This window comes from Falco rusticolus, chromosome 5 (assembly GCF_015220075.1).
Source record: "Falco rusticolus isolate bFalRus1 chromosome 5, bFalRus1.pri, whole genome shotgun sequence".
Classification (NCBI taxonomy): domain Eukaryota; kingdom Metazoa; phylum Chordata; class Aves; order Falconiformes; family Falconidae; genus Falco; species Falco rusticolus.
In genome coordinates, this window is record NC_051191.1 from 15,339,352 (window position 1) to 15,357,787 (window position 18,436).

An 18,436-nucleotide genomic window follows, 5' to 3' on the forward strand; every position below is an offset into this window, starting at 1 on the left:
AATGTAGAGTCATCATTTTTTGTTCTTATGTGGCTGTATAGCATCTGCTTTAAAAATGTAAGTTAACTTATAAAATATAAGTTATAAGCTATTTCATCACAAGTAAACTTACTGGGCAGTCCAGACAACAAAGATCTGAAGGTGCTCCTTCAAATAAGTATTCTATCTTTTCTAAAATTGGATGTAATACCAATATGGTGTCTTTTGTTTGATACCCATGTGTCTGTGAAGCTTATAGAATTGATGTTTGTTTTACTGCCAGTACAAAAAATATTAAGTAAGCATTGGGGAGTTGTGACACAGGAAGGGGTCAGACCCTTGCTTCATTCAAAGAGGAAGCTGCTGGCTCCTCGGTGTTTGTGTTGCAAATTGTGCTGGGCATTTAAAGACTATTTCACCCAGCTTCCCACCCCCGCCCCAAATTAGGATTCTTTTTTGTTAGTGCAATTCACATAAGACCTTTACACCTGGTGAGACAGCATCACTATTGACCTAAGCTGGTTTTACCAGTTAAGCTTTGCCATCCTCATTTTTCTATTATGCTTCACTTTAAAGCTCAGCTTCAGCTGAACCACACAGATCAGTCCCAATTGTTTTTTTAAAATGTTCTATTTAATGGTTAGTTTGGGGAAGGTCAGTTTGTTCTTAAATAATTCAACCCTCCAAGTTGAAGTAGGACCACAGATAGAGCACAAGCATGTTACATCGCGCAGGTATAGCTGGCTTCTTTGAGATCCACTTGGTTAGCAAGATGTATACTGGTGGTCTTCGGGAGAAATGGTTTTGGGGCTCTGAGTCCGCAAAATTTTTGCCAAGAACTTACATTAAGTTTTCTAAGATTTAATAAAGTTGAGTGGCCACATTGCTGCGCTAGTGCTGTTCCTTGCACACTCAGGTGTGGTCACCATAATGTTAGCTGGTGCTACTTTTTGTAGGTAGCTGATGCTACCTTAGAGACTGCAGTTGAGTGTATTAAGTCTCTGATTCAAATCACTTGAAGATACTTACATTGTCTATTTTTGTTGACTAAAAAATAAAGTATACCTATTTGCAAAAACTAAACTCTGCTTTTTTAACTAAGAACAAGAAGTTTAATTAGATCATTCAGAAATATGCATAAGAAGTGTTGCTGGGTGGAGCTGTAGTAATTAATAATTTGTGTAAGTTGAAGAATGACAGCTATGCTGAGTATTGTATAGGAAGCTGTGCTGTGGCCTAAAATAACTTTTGTGTGTTGATTTCTCTGTAAAAGGGATGAATGCTGATATCTTGGGAATCTATTATTACAAAAAAGTAAGATTTTATCATGTGGGCTTTGCACACGCTGTCATGGTACAGCATGGAGACCTAGGCTTACCTGTCTTTAGGTGAAGACAGTATAGACATCTATATGTGAGGTAGTTATTCAATATTGGCTTTATCTAAGTGAAAGCAAAGGGAATTTTCATATAATTACACTGACATTTAGCAGCTTATTTTAATTACACAAAAAAATACTACAGGAGGAAAGGCTGAGCAAGTTATTTTATTGCCTTGTATTTTCACCACGATATGAGTATCTCTGCTTTACCTTCCCTGCAAGCATTCCTTGGTATGCAGTGCTTCCCCCACACTGTGGGACTCAGCTGGGTGAACAGTGCCTCTCCCCATTAGTCATTGTTGCCTTCTCTACACTGCGTGCATGAAAGTAATTCTTTAAAGCAGTTGCTCATGGTTCATTTTTTAAAGATTATTTCATAATACACCATTGCAGTAGTACCTTCTTGTAGGCATGGACCAGATCTTGGTCACTAAGCATAAGCAGGTTTATGTGGAATAAAAAGATACATTGCAAATAAATCACTACTTATTTCCTTTAGTTTCAAAACTGTTTGACTTTTGCCATTCAAACACAGCTTCCATTCACATGTTTGGGAAGCTTTTGAAAGCATATGAATGGTAATTTTCCCAGTTTTTCTGAAAGTTAAGTAGTTCCAACAGTGTCTGCAGCTGGCTGCCTAATAAAAATAACTTGCATTCCTAGAAACATTAGATTGTATTGATGGCAAAAATGACTACACAATTTTAAAATATAACCTACATTAAAATATGTTTTGTCTTAGTTGATATTAATCTAAAGTAATAAAAACACAACATCACTGCAGTTAATCTTTTAATGTGGAGTAGCCACTTACAGCAAAGTTCTCATATTGTAGCAGTTTCCTTTTTAGCTTTGATTGCAATCCATCTATTCTTACATTATCAAAAGGCTTCCTGAAGTTTGTTGCTTGAATTGATCTCTTTCCTTAATGTGTGGAATATTCATGTAGTGTTGGCAAGAAATGCAATAACCTCTTCACTTGTGGTACAAATGAACATTTAGATCTTCACACCTAGCAGTCTTACACTGTCTTTCATGCTGTTTTTTCTTTTGACCAGTAACCTAGTTTTATGTATTCCATGCTGACTTACTGGTTTTAGTATAGTGAAACTTTCTTTTGACGTGGAACTTAGTTTTAATGTAGTGGGATTTATTTTTTTAAACTCTCAATTTAACTAAAAAAGTGTTCTTTTAATTAATTGAGAGAGGATAAACAGTGCAACTTATATTTCCAATTCATCTTTTATTTGAAAATTTTGGGGCAAATTAAAAATACAAAATGTTTTTATTGTAAAGTTTAAGTTCTAGAGAATTTTCAGTGGCAGGATTAGATTTTTTTTGGAATGAAATGTATTGGTCTCACAAGTAAGGTACTAATGTTACTTACTAGTATTGAGTCCCAAGTCTAGCAAGGTGCACTGAGTATAGAAGCGTTATAAAAAATTCCATGTGCCTCTGTATTACTTCTCTAATAGTCTTTTCTTAGATATGTAAAAGTCACTGATGGCATAGGTCTGCGTGTCCAGTAGGCTCAGCAGCTCTAAGTTATTCTAGTGTTTTATTCTTGAAAATGAAGCACACTGTTTTGTGGTGATACACAATGAATTAAGAGTTTTTCTCCTTTTGTATCCAGTTCTTTACATTTCACAGAATATTACTGTATGACTAGTTACTTATTCTTCCCACATTTGTCATGTCCTCTCCTCTGTATGAAGGCCATTACTGAAGGCAGCTAGTTAAGACCAGCCAGTGTGGTGCAACTAAGTATCAGACAATTGATGCCAGACTGTCAGCGCTTGCCATTGTTTCCCAAAATAACATTGTTATAAAGAGGACAGCAGTCAGTGATGTTTTGCGGGAATAAACTGTTGAGTGTCAATGGTAAACATTGGTAGATTGGAAGAAGGCAGTACGGGTTGGAGGCTCAGCTGTGAGAGCAGCCCCAGGTCACAAGGTGCAGTGATGCTCTTCTCCAGCAAGGATTGATCACCGAGTGACAGCAGCGGTCCTTGTAAAATAAGCAAGAACCTGCTTTGACAGCAGCAAAACCTTCAGCAGCTTTACAATGTTATTAGCTCTCCAGGATGTTTTCTCTGTTGGTGTCATCAGTGCCCTTTTTACAGCTCTGTTGGCTATCACTGTGCCAGGTTGTCGCTCATTGGGCATCTAATGGGCACCTGAATTAAACTAATAGCATGCTGCTGCATAGGTGGCAGAACCGACCCCTCTCATCTCACCCTTCCTACCCGGTCTTGGGGTCCTCTTCTTGACCTGCAGTGCTTCCACTGCTCATCTTGCCCTGTAGTGACACTATTCAACTTGCTATTGAATGAAAGGAGAAAGCTCTTTACTTTGATATTTTTTTTTCTTGTTGTTACACACCTTTCCCCCCTTTCTTTGGTTAGTTTTCAGCTGGTTTAGCAAGCTAAGCTCACCCAGCAGGGTGGCAGTGAATGCTAGAGACAGTGGCAAGGAAAAAGCAGGGAGAGTGCATGGTTGAGTAGCACTTACAGAGGCAACAGCAGCAGCAATTAATTATTAAATCAGCTCTGCCTGTCTTATCTAAACTACAATCTTAAAAGCGTATCTTTTGAAAAGGACACCTGACCTTGAAGATGAAAGAATTACTGTTTGAATTAATCTGAAAGTGTTATTTTTCAGGGCTATGCTGTTTGGCTTTGAGGGGTGGGGGTTTTGGTAGTTGGTGTCTACAGACTGTTGATGTATCTAAGAATTGATGGTTGTGTGCTGTTTTTTCCCCAAAAAGGCATGCTCATCTCTAACAGGAATTTGCAGCCCTAAAGGGAGATGTGGTAGGGAGTAAATTTTAATGTGTGGAGTAACCCTGTTAATATTATAAAAAGACACAGGAAGTCCAGAAAGGCAACTCTAAAACTCCACATATGCTGACTGAATAGGATTAAAGTAAAAGTTGTAAATTATAGAAAATTAGAATTAAATGGGGAAAAATGGGGAGGACTGCTGGACTGTGTAACCAGGACATTGCCTTTTGCAGCACTAAATTCAGGAGGGAAGAGCTAACAGATTAAATACAAGTTTGCGCAAGAACCTTATGAATTTTACTTATGGATTGCTTTTATTGTATAATATCTGAGCAAATGTATTTAATGACACAAAGGCTGGGGATCAGAACAAAAGAAGTTAGGACATTTTTAGGTTTAAAACTTCTAAAATGTATTTTTTAATCATAAAAGTAAAATTTTATAATAACCATTATGTGGGAAAAAAATTCTGTAAGTCTGAGGTGGTACATGTAGTCACAGAGCAAATAATGGAAAAAAAGCTTTGATTTGTGATTCAGGAATTAAAATATCATAATAAAACCTGTATTCCTTCCATGCATGCAGGTGTCTTTAAAATGTTTTCTGAGTGTACTTTTGTATGTACAGATAAATCCACTCTGGACTATTTTTCATAAGTCAATATTGAGGTACATGTCAGCAAACAATTAAATACTGGTTTCATGGTTTAAATCAACTTCTATGCAACTTGCAGTAGATTTTTGCAGTACTGTCAAACCATGCATGCCCACAGGACATGAAAATTAAGTGAATTTAATTTAAATCTATATCACTAAATCTAATGTGAGAGTAAAAGACTAACTGAAATAAAACAATAATTAGTTGATTTAAGTCATTAAGAGATAGCAACTAGGACCTAGGATTGTGGAATTTCACAGCGAAAATGTTAACAATGGGGTGCTTGTGAAGATGTATGCAGCATTGCACACATCAAGCAACAAATTTGCTCGTTTCTGTTAAGTGATTAAAGGATACATTTGAGACCTTTTCCATGTAACACCTTAAGGAAGCAATATGTGTATGAGGACAAAGGAAAGCACTACAATGTACAGCAGCATTGCTCCCGTAAGAAATACTATTTTTGCATATTTTATTTGTGCGTTCATTACCTCATTGTGTATCATTTACCATGTAAAACTTCTTTAAAAATATTCAAAAGCTTTCAGAATAGAGCAGTGGAAAAAAGTTGTATGATAGAAGTACTGAAGGATCTGTTGTCTCCGTGAGCTTGCTTGAAGAATTGCAGATTTAAGTGTTGGAGAACGAATGTTTGTTCCTTGTTGGATTAGTTTCATCAGCTGTCCTAGAAGCATGTAAGTGTGATGCTGCACTTGTGGTTTTACTGCTGAGCTCCATGGCACTGGTGAGGTGCTCAAATGTTTGATACCATCATTTATAAGCAATTGAGAAGAAGGAATGGTTTTTATGTGATTGTCTTTCCAAAACGTAGCTAGAATTAATAGTGTACAGTGTGATCACTTCTTGATAGTTCAACTTGCTTAGATAATTTAGGTTAAAAGTTTTACAGCAAGAAAACTTCAACTCAAAATGGAAACAAAATTTTGTTCTTAATTTTGTTGTTACAATGCTTTATTTTTAATAAGAGAAACTTATCTGTAAGGAAGCCCTAGGAATCATGACCAAGAAAGAGAAATCCTAGATTTCTAGAAATGCTAGACATTAAATAAGCATTTTCGGAAAAGATTATGTTTTTCCTAAGAAAGCAGATGGTAGCTTGTCTTTTCTTACGCTGTTACAGTATTTGAAGCTGTTTTTAAAATGTCACTTGTATGAGTATTGACATCTAAATGGGCAACACCACCTTGACCTGGATGAAGAATGAAAATGGAGAGAACTATGTGTGTCATACATCTCTGTATGGGAAGGATGGGGCAAACCTCATGCAAGGACTGACTGCTATCAAGTGAAAGGGACTGGAGTAGCTTCCTTGCTTGAAATACGGGCAGATCTCAGATGCATGGATTGGGCAAGCAGAAACACATGGAGTATCCAGGGTATGGATATATCTCAGGCCTTCTAGGATTTCCTAGAAATAATAGTCTAATTTATGGATTTAGGAGTGAACTGTGCAGAACTAAGGCACTCCTCAGTTAAACCTCTGTTCATTGCTTTTCATTTCCAAGAGGTTAAACAAGAAGCTAGAATGCCGTGGCCTTTCTGGAGCAGCTGCTGTGAAAATTCAGGACTGCTGAGGCATCAGTCTGATCTGTAGGGTAACCTAAGCATAACTGAGTATCTGTCAAGCAGCACTTATTAGTCAGGCTTTGTACTTTTCCTCAGTACAACAACAGTTGTTTGATTTATTTATGAAGGTCTATGATGCTTTAAGAGTAGCAGGGGTGTTTTATAGGCCACAAAGAACTTCACAGAGCACGTTTCTGAAACTGGATCAGATACTTGACCTGTTGGAGTTGTTGAGTCAGGATCCTTGGAATTCATAGAAATCGGGGGGCCCTCTCCTGTTTCCTGCTAAATATGGTTTAGATGAAATATCTGTTGGTACTTTTTACCCAGCCATCTGCGGAGTTTTAAGAGACTCTTCTGAAATTATCTCTGCAGGCAAAACCAGTACAATTTTGGCTTTCCCCAGTGCACTGACTTGCACTTCTCTTGACACCCCTCTTCTGTCCTTTGGTGTTGAAATATCCGTGGCATTGAAACATAAACCTGATTTGGGGCTCAGAGTGGGTTTAATATGCAATTACAGAAAACCCAGAAAGACTTCATACAGCTGCTACTCAAATATATGTACTGGTATTTTGTTTCTCTGTCAGGTTAGATTTTTTGCCTGAAGTCTGTTCTGTTGTTTTTGCTGGTGCTGAATTGCTGAAGCTGTAGCCTTGTTTCTAGGTGGGGAAAAAGACCCCTGCATGTTGACCTACCTAGCAGTATGAGAAAACAAAATTAAATTTGGCACTATTTTAGGCCCACACAGCTTTAGCAAGAAACATGTATACTCCCAGCAGATTGGACTCTTGTTTCTGCATTTTAAAGTTTTAGTCCCAGAACACATTCCAGACTAGGCAGTCTCCGTGTACTGGGTACTAAGAAATGTTCCCAGGTTCAAGTAGCTTAAATGTGCAGGCTGTCTGATAGTGCCAGTGTCCATCAGGAAAGCACTTAATATTTATATTTGGAACCTCCTATTGAAAATTCTGTCGGAATATTCTTCTGATGCACAGCACACAAAAGTTGCTATAAAGTGCTGCTGGCGTATCACTTGATTTTTTCAGTGTGGACAAACCCAGATCCATCAGTCCACAACTAACTACAGAAATTAGATGTTTTCTTTTCAAGATAGGATATCAGGGTGTTTTTAAGACTAACTCGGTGCTGACATCAGGTAAGTTAATGTCTATATCAAGACATAAATAGGCAGTTTCCTTGATGTTTTTATGTAGTACTACTATTACCAGAGCCACATTCATAGTCTGAAAAAAAGCAGGTTACAAAGGAATCGCTATTAGGTGCTCCTTATTTCTTAGTCACTTAATTAAAGCCTGTGAGATGAGCAAAGAGAGTGATCCTTTACCAAAAAAATCCTTCCCACCTACCCCACCCCCCATATTACCTACAATGAATTGTACTTCTGTTGGTTTGTTTTGTTCTCCACCTTTTTCCAGATTGTGTTCTGTAGCTAAAACTTATGTATTAAGATTCTAGAGTTAGAAAATAATTAATTGCTGTGCAATATTTTCTCTGTATGATTGAGTGCAGAACTTGTCTATCATTAGCACAAACTGTCTCTGTTAGCATCATATTGTATGAAGAAAACTATTTACAAGAAGTTAATCTATAAGGTTCTATATAATCTGTAAGTAACACATTCATCTGTGGTCTTCATCTCAACTGTGAAGTCCTCTTCTATTTAAATAAGCTTTCTGATACTGTTGATAAGTTCCTCTTTTTTTTAGATTGAAAATGAAAGCGTTGGTTATCACTTCCTGAAACATTTAGTTCAGGCAATCTATTGATGGATCACTTGAGATGCCTTATATTAAGACAGAGAAAACGGTCAATATCCTAATTGTACCTTAAACAAAAGCTAATGTTAGCTTTGCTTTTCAGGAGATGCATTTTTATTTTCAGATAGCAAAAGGATTATTTTGAATTTACTTCTGCTAGGTTGTTTGCATGGTTGCTATGCATACACCACCACCACCCCCCCCCCAGTTCTGGTATGTTTTTTTGTTTAAGTAGTTAACCCTTCTTTAGCATTACCCTTTGTTATATTTTAAACATTCAGAACCACACAATGACTTAATGGCCATTCAAGACCCGTGATAATGACCTTTATCACGTACTCATGTGAGGCAGCAGTCAGCACTCGCTTTGCAGCAGCCTTGCAATCCTGTGGATCCCCAGGATTATGTGTTACAGCATACTCCACAGGCATGAACCTGAGATGCACAAATAGGTATTAGCAGTGTCTAACATCCTAGCCAGCTTTGCTGGAGCTTTTTATGGGCATAAATTTTTGCTGGATTTTTTTTCAAGTCAGTTTTAAACTTTTAACTATTTGTCTTATTATTTATTTACATGTTGCTATTACTTAGCTATTCTTTCTGTACCTATTTCTTGTTTCTCTTCTGCTTATTTCTGCTTCAGTATGTTATTTTTTTTCATTATTTTTTTGCTTCAGTGATTGCCTCTTCTGTGAGGCATGTATACCTGTAGTGGATACTTTCTTACACAGAAATCCTGGGGAGGGACTCAGGATAATTTTGCTTATACGTGTGCTTATGCCCCAAACATACAATCTGTTTTATTTTTTACTTCAAGCCTCATGTTCAAATTAAATTAAAAAAAAAAAACAACCCCCCCAAAAAAACCAAAACAAAACACAAACCAACAGGTTATGTACCTTGAAAGATCTGTTGGCTAAATTTCTGGGCTCCATTTTAGGTCCAGTTGGGTCAGCATGTCTTCTACCCTATTAAAACTGCTGCCAGAAGGACTCGCAGTGCCCGCTGAAGAGCTTACTTACCGTAACTAATTTTTGACAGTGCTGGTTCCATGTTTTCACACTCCCCATCCGCTTTCTCTCTTCTTCCAAGGCCTCAGGCAGAGGATTTTGTGATTAAGAAAGAAACTGGAATAAATTGGGGCCATTCCTGCTCTACTGGGATCCCAGCGGAGTCAGGGAGGGTGCACAGCCAGGGAATGCAGCACTCTAGAGAACATCTTCCAGCTTAATTTCCTGGGGAACACTGCTCCACGCACATGTGCAAATGTACAGAATTTAATCCTAAAACATTTGTAAGTACCTTATGATTTGAGCTTATATTTGTTGGTATGTTTCATGTTGGACACAGCTGTGAGAATAAATTTGCGTTTAAACTTGGGTCCTATGCTGGTGTCCTGCAAACTGTTGAGTTTGGCTGGTTTTAGTGGACAAGCCAACAACTGCTCAGCTGCGAGAGATGTTGCGTGTTTGTGGGGGGAGCCGAGGGGCTGCCCTTTCAGATGCGGTTGAAACAAATTTGTTGTAATGGCATCGGGTAAGGCTTAAACACACTTGCATTCCACATCTTGAGAGTGATGCTGAAGGATTCCCAGCTACTGGTGAACCCACCATTTCCCGCAGCAGTCGGCTGCCTGAGGGCGGCATTAACACACGGAGTTGTGCCGCAGCAGAGCTCAGCTTGCTGATGTAGCTTTTTATTTTGGGTGGTGACACCACAGCTTGGAAATCTGTGTGAGTGTGGAGTACTTTTAAGAATTAAAATAGGTGATAAAGAGTTTAGTGTTTACCCAGGAGCTGACTGTAACAGGATCTTAGTTCTGGGTCTGCTTGGACACCGCTGGGTAAAAATCAAAGATAATCAGAATCTCAGAAGCTGAATTTTTAATTACCGGTTACCATGCATTATTCCATGGATTTTAGCAAGTGCTAGATTCTGAGAGAGGCAGACGGAGCACGTAACCTTACTGTAGAGTGGCTGAAGCTGTGGTATGGTGGGCTCGTCATCTGCTCGAAGGGCTTGCTTTCTGTAAGCCCGCCTAAACTCCCTGAGGAGTTTGACAACTTTTCAGGCGAAGAATGAAGGGATAAATGAAACGGGGGTTTCACGATGAAAATTTTTGCATTTACTGTGCCAATCCCGAGCTTTTCCTGCTCGTCGAGTTGAACAGGGACGTCAAAAAAAAAAAAAAATTTAAAAAAGAGCCTCGCGGGAGCATGCGTCAGTAAGTAACGCCTCTTGTTTCCGGAGCGCGGGCGGGCGGCGGGCCCGGGAGGGGGAGCTGCGGGGCCGTGCACCGGGGCAGGGCGCTGCGCGGAGGGGGGTGAACGTCAGCGTGGGCCGCCCCAGACCCCGGGTGGGTTTGTTGCCGCTGAGGACCAGCGGCTCAAGAAAGCTGCTGTAGGAGCCGCACGAGGCTATAGGGCACGAGTGTTCCTGGAGGGGAACACCCGCACTTGTAGATAGCTGCGTAATGCGCAGGCAGGTGGTTGGCAGCAAGAGACTTACCCAGGCGAGGCGAGAGGCGGAAGGGTGCGAGGGTACCGCCGGGGGTACCGCTGCGGCTCCCGCCCTGCACCGGGAGGTTTCTCCTGGGCCGAGCTTGGTGCAGGAAAGCTAAGTGCAGCGCTGGCCGGCCTGCCTGCCTGTGGCAATGCCTCCTGTGGAGTGAAGACCTTTTAAAACCGGCCTAATAGTTTATAATAACGTAAGCAAGCAAATCAGAAGTACAAATATGAAGGGGGCAAGAATAGTCATTCATTACTTTAGCTTTGGTTTTAGTATTTTAGAACAGGAAGTGCCAATACTGGAACTTAAAGCATAACCAGAACTTTGACCCTTGCTTATCTGTACTGTGACTTATTTTTTTTCCCCCCAACTATATTGGCATGTTGTTGTGCAAATAGGATAGCTCGTGTTGCTTACAGTCTTAGAATCTAATACAGTCTGTGATTTTTATTTTTATATGCAGAAACTACACAAATTACTGCAAAGATCTTTAACTTGAGAGCAGATGCTAAGCTCACAAACTAATTAGCGAGATCTAACTAGAAAGTTAGCTAGACCCATATATGCAAAGAAGTTACCATGTTTTCTCCCTTATGCGTGGTATGTGTTTGTATGTCCTATGTTTTGCTCTGCCACATACATTTTACAAGTGAGAATGTGGTAAACAAAAAATAGTGCAAACTGCATCTGATTACATTGGTAATAGGTAGTAGTTTAGAATTATATAATTCACATGGTGTTTCTTTAATTTGATTAATAACATGACAGTGGTAGCAAAGCAGTTTAAACACAATGTGCCACTGTAATGGGAAACTGCTGACTCTTGAATTAGAAGCTGTCAACTTTTTTATGGACTCTTTTATATATATTCCATAGAGCTTTTCAAATAAAGAACAAGGCAATTGTTGAGCATTTGCTTTTGGAAGCTTTGATATGGTTCTAGATATGTACGTTTAAATGAAAAGGAAAGGAGTACTTTCATGATACTGAACTATTCTTTACATATATTTGATTTCTCTCAGAGGAAAAGAGGGAGAGGGATTACCTGCAATCTCTAAGGGCTATATAGTATCAGGTTTAATGTCAGCATTACTGCTTTACCTCTGCTATGCTGTAGTATGAATTACAGCCGATTTGCTGTGTGCATGGATTACAGCCTCCCTCTATTTGTACTAATGAACTTAGAAGGAGAAAAACTGAAAGTTCTGTATCTCCATTACATTATTTTTTAAATGGTTATAACTATGAAATCTAAGTAACACCAGAGTTTTCAGGGGAAAAAAGAAAACCTACTTATTTACCTGAAACCAGTGGTATGTGATGTGTTAGCTCTCTAAATTTGGCTGTTAAATGAGCTCTGATTTCTGTGAAGATGAAAATGTCCTGAGGTATCTGACCAGTATTGCTTTATATTTAATTAAAATACAAAAGCAGTATAGAATAATTTGTGTTAAACTCGCTGTGTAACAGATTTTGACAGGTAATTATGAAGAAGACAGAAGTCATACAAAAGTAGTCCATATCACTACAGTATTTAATAATTTTACGGTTAACCAAAGGGGGGGGGGGTGGGGCATGGAAGATTTGTGCCTGGTAACCTGGTATAAAATAATTAAAAAGAGAGAGAGATCCCTGATACAGGATGAATCAGGGTTGCTTGCAAAAGCAGATTCTGTAAGCCTATTTCAATATACTGAATCTACGAGGCTGCATCTGGGTGCAGCAATACATGCTGTACTTGCAGGACGGGAGCAGCCTATTCTAGGAAGCAGTTACTGAAAGACTCAAGCTTATATTACGCAGTGTGCCTGGTCTCTATGCCTACACTGTAATTCAGCCATAGATTAATACCAGGTTGAAGCCAAAGGTAAGCCAGGAATGTTTTGAAAGGGAGGAAGAGCAGAAATAGAATTTGTGTATCTGATCTGTGGTACGACCGCAGCCGTAACACACGAGGCCTGATGCCAGCTGCCATGCTTTGCTCTGGGGCCTTCAGGACATAAAATTTCACTGTCTTTTTGCAAGCGCCACCTCTGAAGTTCTCTGAAAGTCTTTCACGGTCTGTTGCTAATCAGGTTCCTGGCTAGGATTGATATCTTGAGGTGGGGGGAGCAGTAATGTAGCAGGAAGTTTATAAGTGCAGTTCACTTGTATGTGCTTGACAGACAGGCAGCCAATTTACCTGGAAGTTACAGGCTGAAATTTGCTGTGGCAGTGGCCCCCAGGAAGGGGAAATATATTGGGTGTCTTTCCTCAAACCTTCTATCAACTGAGACTTTCAACAGGACAGTGAGGTAGTGCAGTGGTTTTGCATTTATGGTCTTTCCTAGTTTGATGGGGCTTAGCGGGGAAAGGAGGGGAGTGTTGACCTAATTTTGTTACAGTAGATAAGAGGTGAAAACTTCTAAACCTTTGGTTGATTTGACTTGTTGAATGTTTAATAGTCTTTTGCTCCTGGTTGTTTACAGTAATTGAGCCCTTTCCCTTCTAGTGCTTGTGCTGCTGTCCTCATTTAGTATGTATTCCAAGATAAATACCATACAGGAGACCTGCAAATACTCTACAGCAGAAGATATGTTTCTGGTTTTGTTTGCCGAATGTTACACCTTCCAAAACATGTTATCCACTAACACTGAGAATAAACTTCATGTCCTAAGATGAAACAGTGGAGAAAGACTATAAACCTCTAACTTCCACTGCTGCCACCTTTTAGGCAATAGCCATTTAGGAATCTGAAATGTAAGGAGAAATAATAACTAAAACTGCTAGAGTTCTCTGATAAGTAATACCTATCACAGTGAAATTTGGTTTTGAACTATTGTTTTTCTTGAATTACTTGTTTTTCAGACCTTAAGCAACCTGGGAAATGAAAGCATTTGGGGCTAGGGAGGAAGAAAGGAGGGGTAATAAGGTTGTAGCATTTGGACCTGCAGATTTCCTCGAGTGTTACAATGGTGTTCTGTTGGGATATGTCTGCCTCATCCTGTGCTTTGTGACCCTTCATTTCTTGCTGTCACTCGAAACTACTTGAGCAGTTCTCTGCTACGCATTGTGCTCTTCATTGTAAATAAACCTTTTTCTCTCAGTATTTAGATACAGTAGGCAAATCCCAGGGGTGATAGTTCAGGCATGGTTAGTTTTGGTTCACTTGTTAGCCATTGCTGGTTAAATCTGCTGTACTGTCTAGCTACCAATTGGCAGACTCAGCAAAAAGCTTTAGAAAAGACTTGCTCTGTGATCCATTTGCCAAATAGAGAGTTTAGTTCCTCCTCTGTAATCAAGCTGGAGTCAGCTGATTATAGCTGAGATTTTTCATGCCAGTATCCTTTTCGTTGTCCTTTCCCTGCCTCTTTGGTCAAGTGACTCCCATTGCTGGAAGAAAATAAACTGAATCTCAAACTCCTCCAATTTAGAAGTATCTCTTGTTATCTTTAAACAGTAGGATTTCTATCAACTATAGCAGCAGCAGTCTGATGAGGAGGGACAACTTCCAGAAGAGTCTAAAGAGCATAAAGTCTCTTCTGGAGTTTGCTATCTCCTGACAGATGGAAAAAGGTTTCAGCCCTTCAGCATGAACACAGATATTCTGATTCAGAGGAAGCAATTGGCAGGTATGAAATACAATGTTGGATTTTTTTCCATTTCCCTCCCTGTCTACCTTTTTATTTCACTGTCAGTTTCACTTTTGGCATTGTGGCCAGGAAAACAGCTTCAAGCTGGATTGGTATTGTCTGTTGCTGTGTTTTCCTTACAGTTAGGAAAGCACTTGTGTTTTAAGCTTTCCCTTATTTAGAATATCTGGTTTAAATGACTTAACTGTAACACATAATCTCAAGTGACCTCACAGCCCAGTCCCTCTGCACGGAGGCCATCCCAGCTGTATTTGGGTTTATTAGTGTTTGCAATGCTGGCTGGTGCCTGGCTCCTGCATTGTCACAAGTATCTTGTGCTTGTCTGCACCGAGCTCCCCGGCTCCCTGACGTCCAGGCAGAGGACGCAGCCCTGACGCAGCATGGCAGGAATGTATGCAGCCAGCTCGGGCTTGACACTGTGCCTGAGTTAATAAAAATTCTTGGGACCCAAAGCACGGAGGTAACTTGTCTCGAGCCAGTTGCCATTTTCACCAGTGCTCTTGCCTTTGGAAATGCCATACAGACACAACTGAAGAGCCTTATTTTAGGTTTTAAAAGAAGGACTTCAGCCTTAATGCTGAAAAAAAGTTGTTGCATAATTTCTGGACCCATGCTGTCCCTAGAAGTATAGGAACATTTGCACCGAGCTGCACCTAGGCTAATGAGCCCAGCTGGAGCTGATTTGTTTCTGCATCTCTGGTACAGATAATCTGACCATGGATAATTGAGTGTTGACTCTATAAATAACCCACTTTGAAATCCTTGTCTTAAAATTATTTTCTCTTCTTCCTGTTTGCTTCCAGTCTTACTCTCTCTGTAATCATTTCTTGGCTGACCAAAGGCTACTCTCATCTCTTGACAAACAGATGTACTATTCACTCTTCCCACCTGAAATGACATGTTACACCAAGCATGGGTGAAGCCAGGTTCTAGCACACTACAAAAAGCCAGCTAAGCCCTGGTAGGAAATAACCATCCTAATATGTTTTACTTATGCTCCAATTGACCTGGTGGTTTAAATAAAAAACCACTGATACATGTCAAACATTTGATACCTTGGAAAGTTGTTTATTGCATGCTTGTTCTCAAGAACATATCTCATGGTTGCATATCTCATAGTTAAGTGTCTTCAGGTAAAACTGATACCTTCATATGGACTTGCTTGCAAGTTGGACTTCTAATGATCTTGGTTTGTTTGCTTACTGTCCATGTTAAAACTCACAAGAATTCTTCTGAGTTGAGCTGTGCCTGGTTTAAATGAGAACTGAGGGTTTTCCCCCAGTGAGCTTATGTAAGTAATTATAGAAAGTAATTAGAGTGCCTCATAGGAAAAAATATCCTGTGTCATCACCTGATGAGAATCTACACATCTATTTTTTTCCTAAAAGTTGTTTGTTGTTTTTTTTTTTTTTTTAAATATAATATGTGTCTGCTTCTGAGAAGTTGCATAGGAAGTCGGAACCACCTGCACAGGGTGACAGGTTGTTCAAGGCATTGGAAGTGGTAGGAGGGAAAGCTGTGCCACAGTGCGGTTCATGCACCTTTGTAGGTAGTTGTAATGGAAATCTTGTGTCTCCCCTGTGCCACTTCTGCCACACTGATTCATGACGGAGGCAGCATAAGTGGGTTAGCAAACTTGGAATGTCTTAAATTCAGATCTGCACTCTAATCACTGTGTGGCCTTGGAAAACACCTTTCTTCACACACTGACCATGCTTCACAACATTTTGGAAGTCTCAATTTGCTATTAATTTTATAGTAGATTGAAAAAACTGAGTAAAGGGCCATTTGAAAGAAAACTTCTATATAGGTAAAACAGACATTTAAAATTATAAGTATAAAACACTCTCTCCCCTGCAGGGAGCGAAGGGAAAGCTTTTACAGTTTATCCAAAACAAGTAATTTGTAATACATTTATATTTGTTACAGTGAGGAATGGTTAAGAGGTGCATTCAGAGGCAGAACATGAAGTAGTTAACACTTGGACTCTCAGATGTTGATTTGCATCAATTTCATTCATGTGCAGTTAGGTCCAAGTCTCTTTGTTTTGCACAGTTAGAAGTCATAAATGATGCAAGTTAAAGTAGAAACTGTCTTTTTAGATCTTAAGTTGCATGTAACTATAGAACTAAAGAGATTTTTAAGGGAGAAGAACAGGTAAAAAATGCCATATAAACCCAGTTCTGTATTTGGGTATGTCCTTCGGTGTTGTCTGGTTCAGTTTTGTTGTGTAGAAGGTTCAGCTTGGTGGTTTGTTTGTAGGAGCTGGAAACATGACCAGGTGACCTCTGCAGAAATTATTTTGCACATCTGCTTTGGAGGGTGTGTATTAGGGGGTTATCACTTGTGGGTATTACTGCAGCATTCTAAATAACAGATTTTATTATCTATGGCAAATAATGTGCATGAAAGATGAGTGAGCTGATTTATTTAAAATGTCTGGATTGAGGAAATATTCTGCACTGACAGTTATGCTGCTTTTGTAGCAGGGTTTGATAAAGCAAATTGAAACTTAAATACAAGCTCATTCAATTGTCAAAACAAAACAGTGTCCTTTGTTGGGCAGATCTTTTGGGTTACCTGGATTTTCAAAAGATGTCAGAATATTCCAAGGGGATTAATTTGATGCCTGGGAATACCCATGAGAAGTGGCCAACACAGAAAAAGCAAGTAAAAAAAATTAATATAGAAATTTTAACTTGAGTTTCCTGAAATAATTATTGTAACAATGTTACTACTAGTAGTAGTAATAATAATAGCAATAAGGCTTATGTGATTATACCAATTTTGTCTAAGAATTTTTAACTCTTTGCTGATTTGGTCCAAAAATACGAAGTTTCAGCAATCTTTTGAAAATTAGCAACTGTGAAGAGACACCCTAACTAATGTGCCCCAGGGGAACAGTATTTCTTGTGGCAGTAGCAGGCTTGTACTGACAGTTGTTACATATATACCTACAGACCAGACAAAGCTTATGCTGTCTCTTTCTTTGGGGGGTGGGGGGGGTGGGGCGGAGTGGAGCAAAAAACTGGAAACAGGGTGAAATGGGGCGGGTGCTGGGGGGCAGTGAAACTCAGGTTAACAGAGATGGAGCAAATTTAGGGATCAAACCCATGGATTTTTAGAAAAACATTTTTCATTATTTCTGAGCTTAGAAAACAGCTTGTTAAGAAATACATTGTTTTACCAGATGCTTGTTTTGGAACCTAAGCAACAGTTAGAGCTGAAAAAGCCAGAAGGTTTAAACAATAGATCGTATAAAAGTCCTGCAAAGCTATTATTCTGGGCTGATTTCAGTAAAGTTACTGGGTTTGTACAAGTTTCTTCTAAGGAATGATGAAACGAGCTGATGATGTGTTATCTTGATATTGAATAAAATCTGACATGATACTATGCACAAAAACAGATTGAGAACATAAGTCTCCTAAAATCGGTAGCTTGTTTTCTCCGAGTTGTGGTACAGCATTGTTTTTTGCCAAATCACCTCAACAGTCCCACCTCACTCTTCTATGGCTTATCTTTTCTTATCTGTAAAAAAAAAAAAAAAAAAAAAAAAAAAAAAAAAGGAAAGGAAAAAAGCAGTTATATGTTTGGATTAAGTAAAGCTTTAAAGAAGTATAAGTTTTCTGTAATAGTTTTATGATTGATAAGGGGATACATCCAGTGAGTTCCTAAACCAATAATATGCACGAATTACTTTTGTTACTGTATTGTAAATATTGTTAAAGATGGAAATAGAGATACAGTGAAATATTTTACTTGATAAGTATAAGTAAATAAAAATATGTATCATCAGATGACCTTGAATGTGAAAGATCTCCCTGAGGCCGGAGGGAACAGGCCTTTTTGTTACACAGTATGTGAGAGGATGGCAATGCTAAATTTTCCCCTTTGTGTCTGGGTATTTGGAGGAATGAATAGGTGAGTTGCTTTTAAATTTATATAATTGATAAACTAGAGTGCTGTTCCTCTTGTAGTTCAGTGTTAAATGTGAAGATGCTTTTTTTTCTTACATCCAACAAATAGCCAAATAAAAAAATTCTGAGTTGTCAGTGGTGTTTACCTTTGCTTGAAGGGAAGTACCGTTGCTTGATTGCTAGAAATATTTTGGCATTCACCTAATGTATC

General features: G+C 39.0%; 1 protein-coding gene across 5 annotated transcripts in view; it reads left to right on the plus strand.

Moving 5' to 3' along the window:
- Nucleotides 1-18,436, plus strand: part of ATXN7L1 (ataxin 7 like 1) — a 114,550-nt gene that overhangs the window by 56,419 nt on the left and 39,695 nt on the right. The window contains exon 1 of one of the 5 annotated variants that reach the window (XM_037387948.1): nt 14,187-14,287. The exons of the other annotated variants lie outside the window; for them this stretch is intronic. Within the exon in view, the coding sequence (XP_037243845.1) occupies nt 14,248-14,287 (40 nt within the window). The 5' untranslated portion in view covers nt 14,187-14,247. Of the gene's footprint in view, nt 1-14,186; nt 14,288-18,436 lie in introns of those variants that run through there. 5 annotated transcript variants of the gene reach the window in all.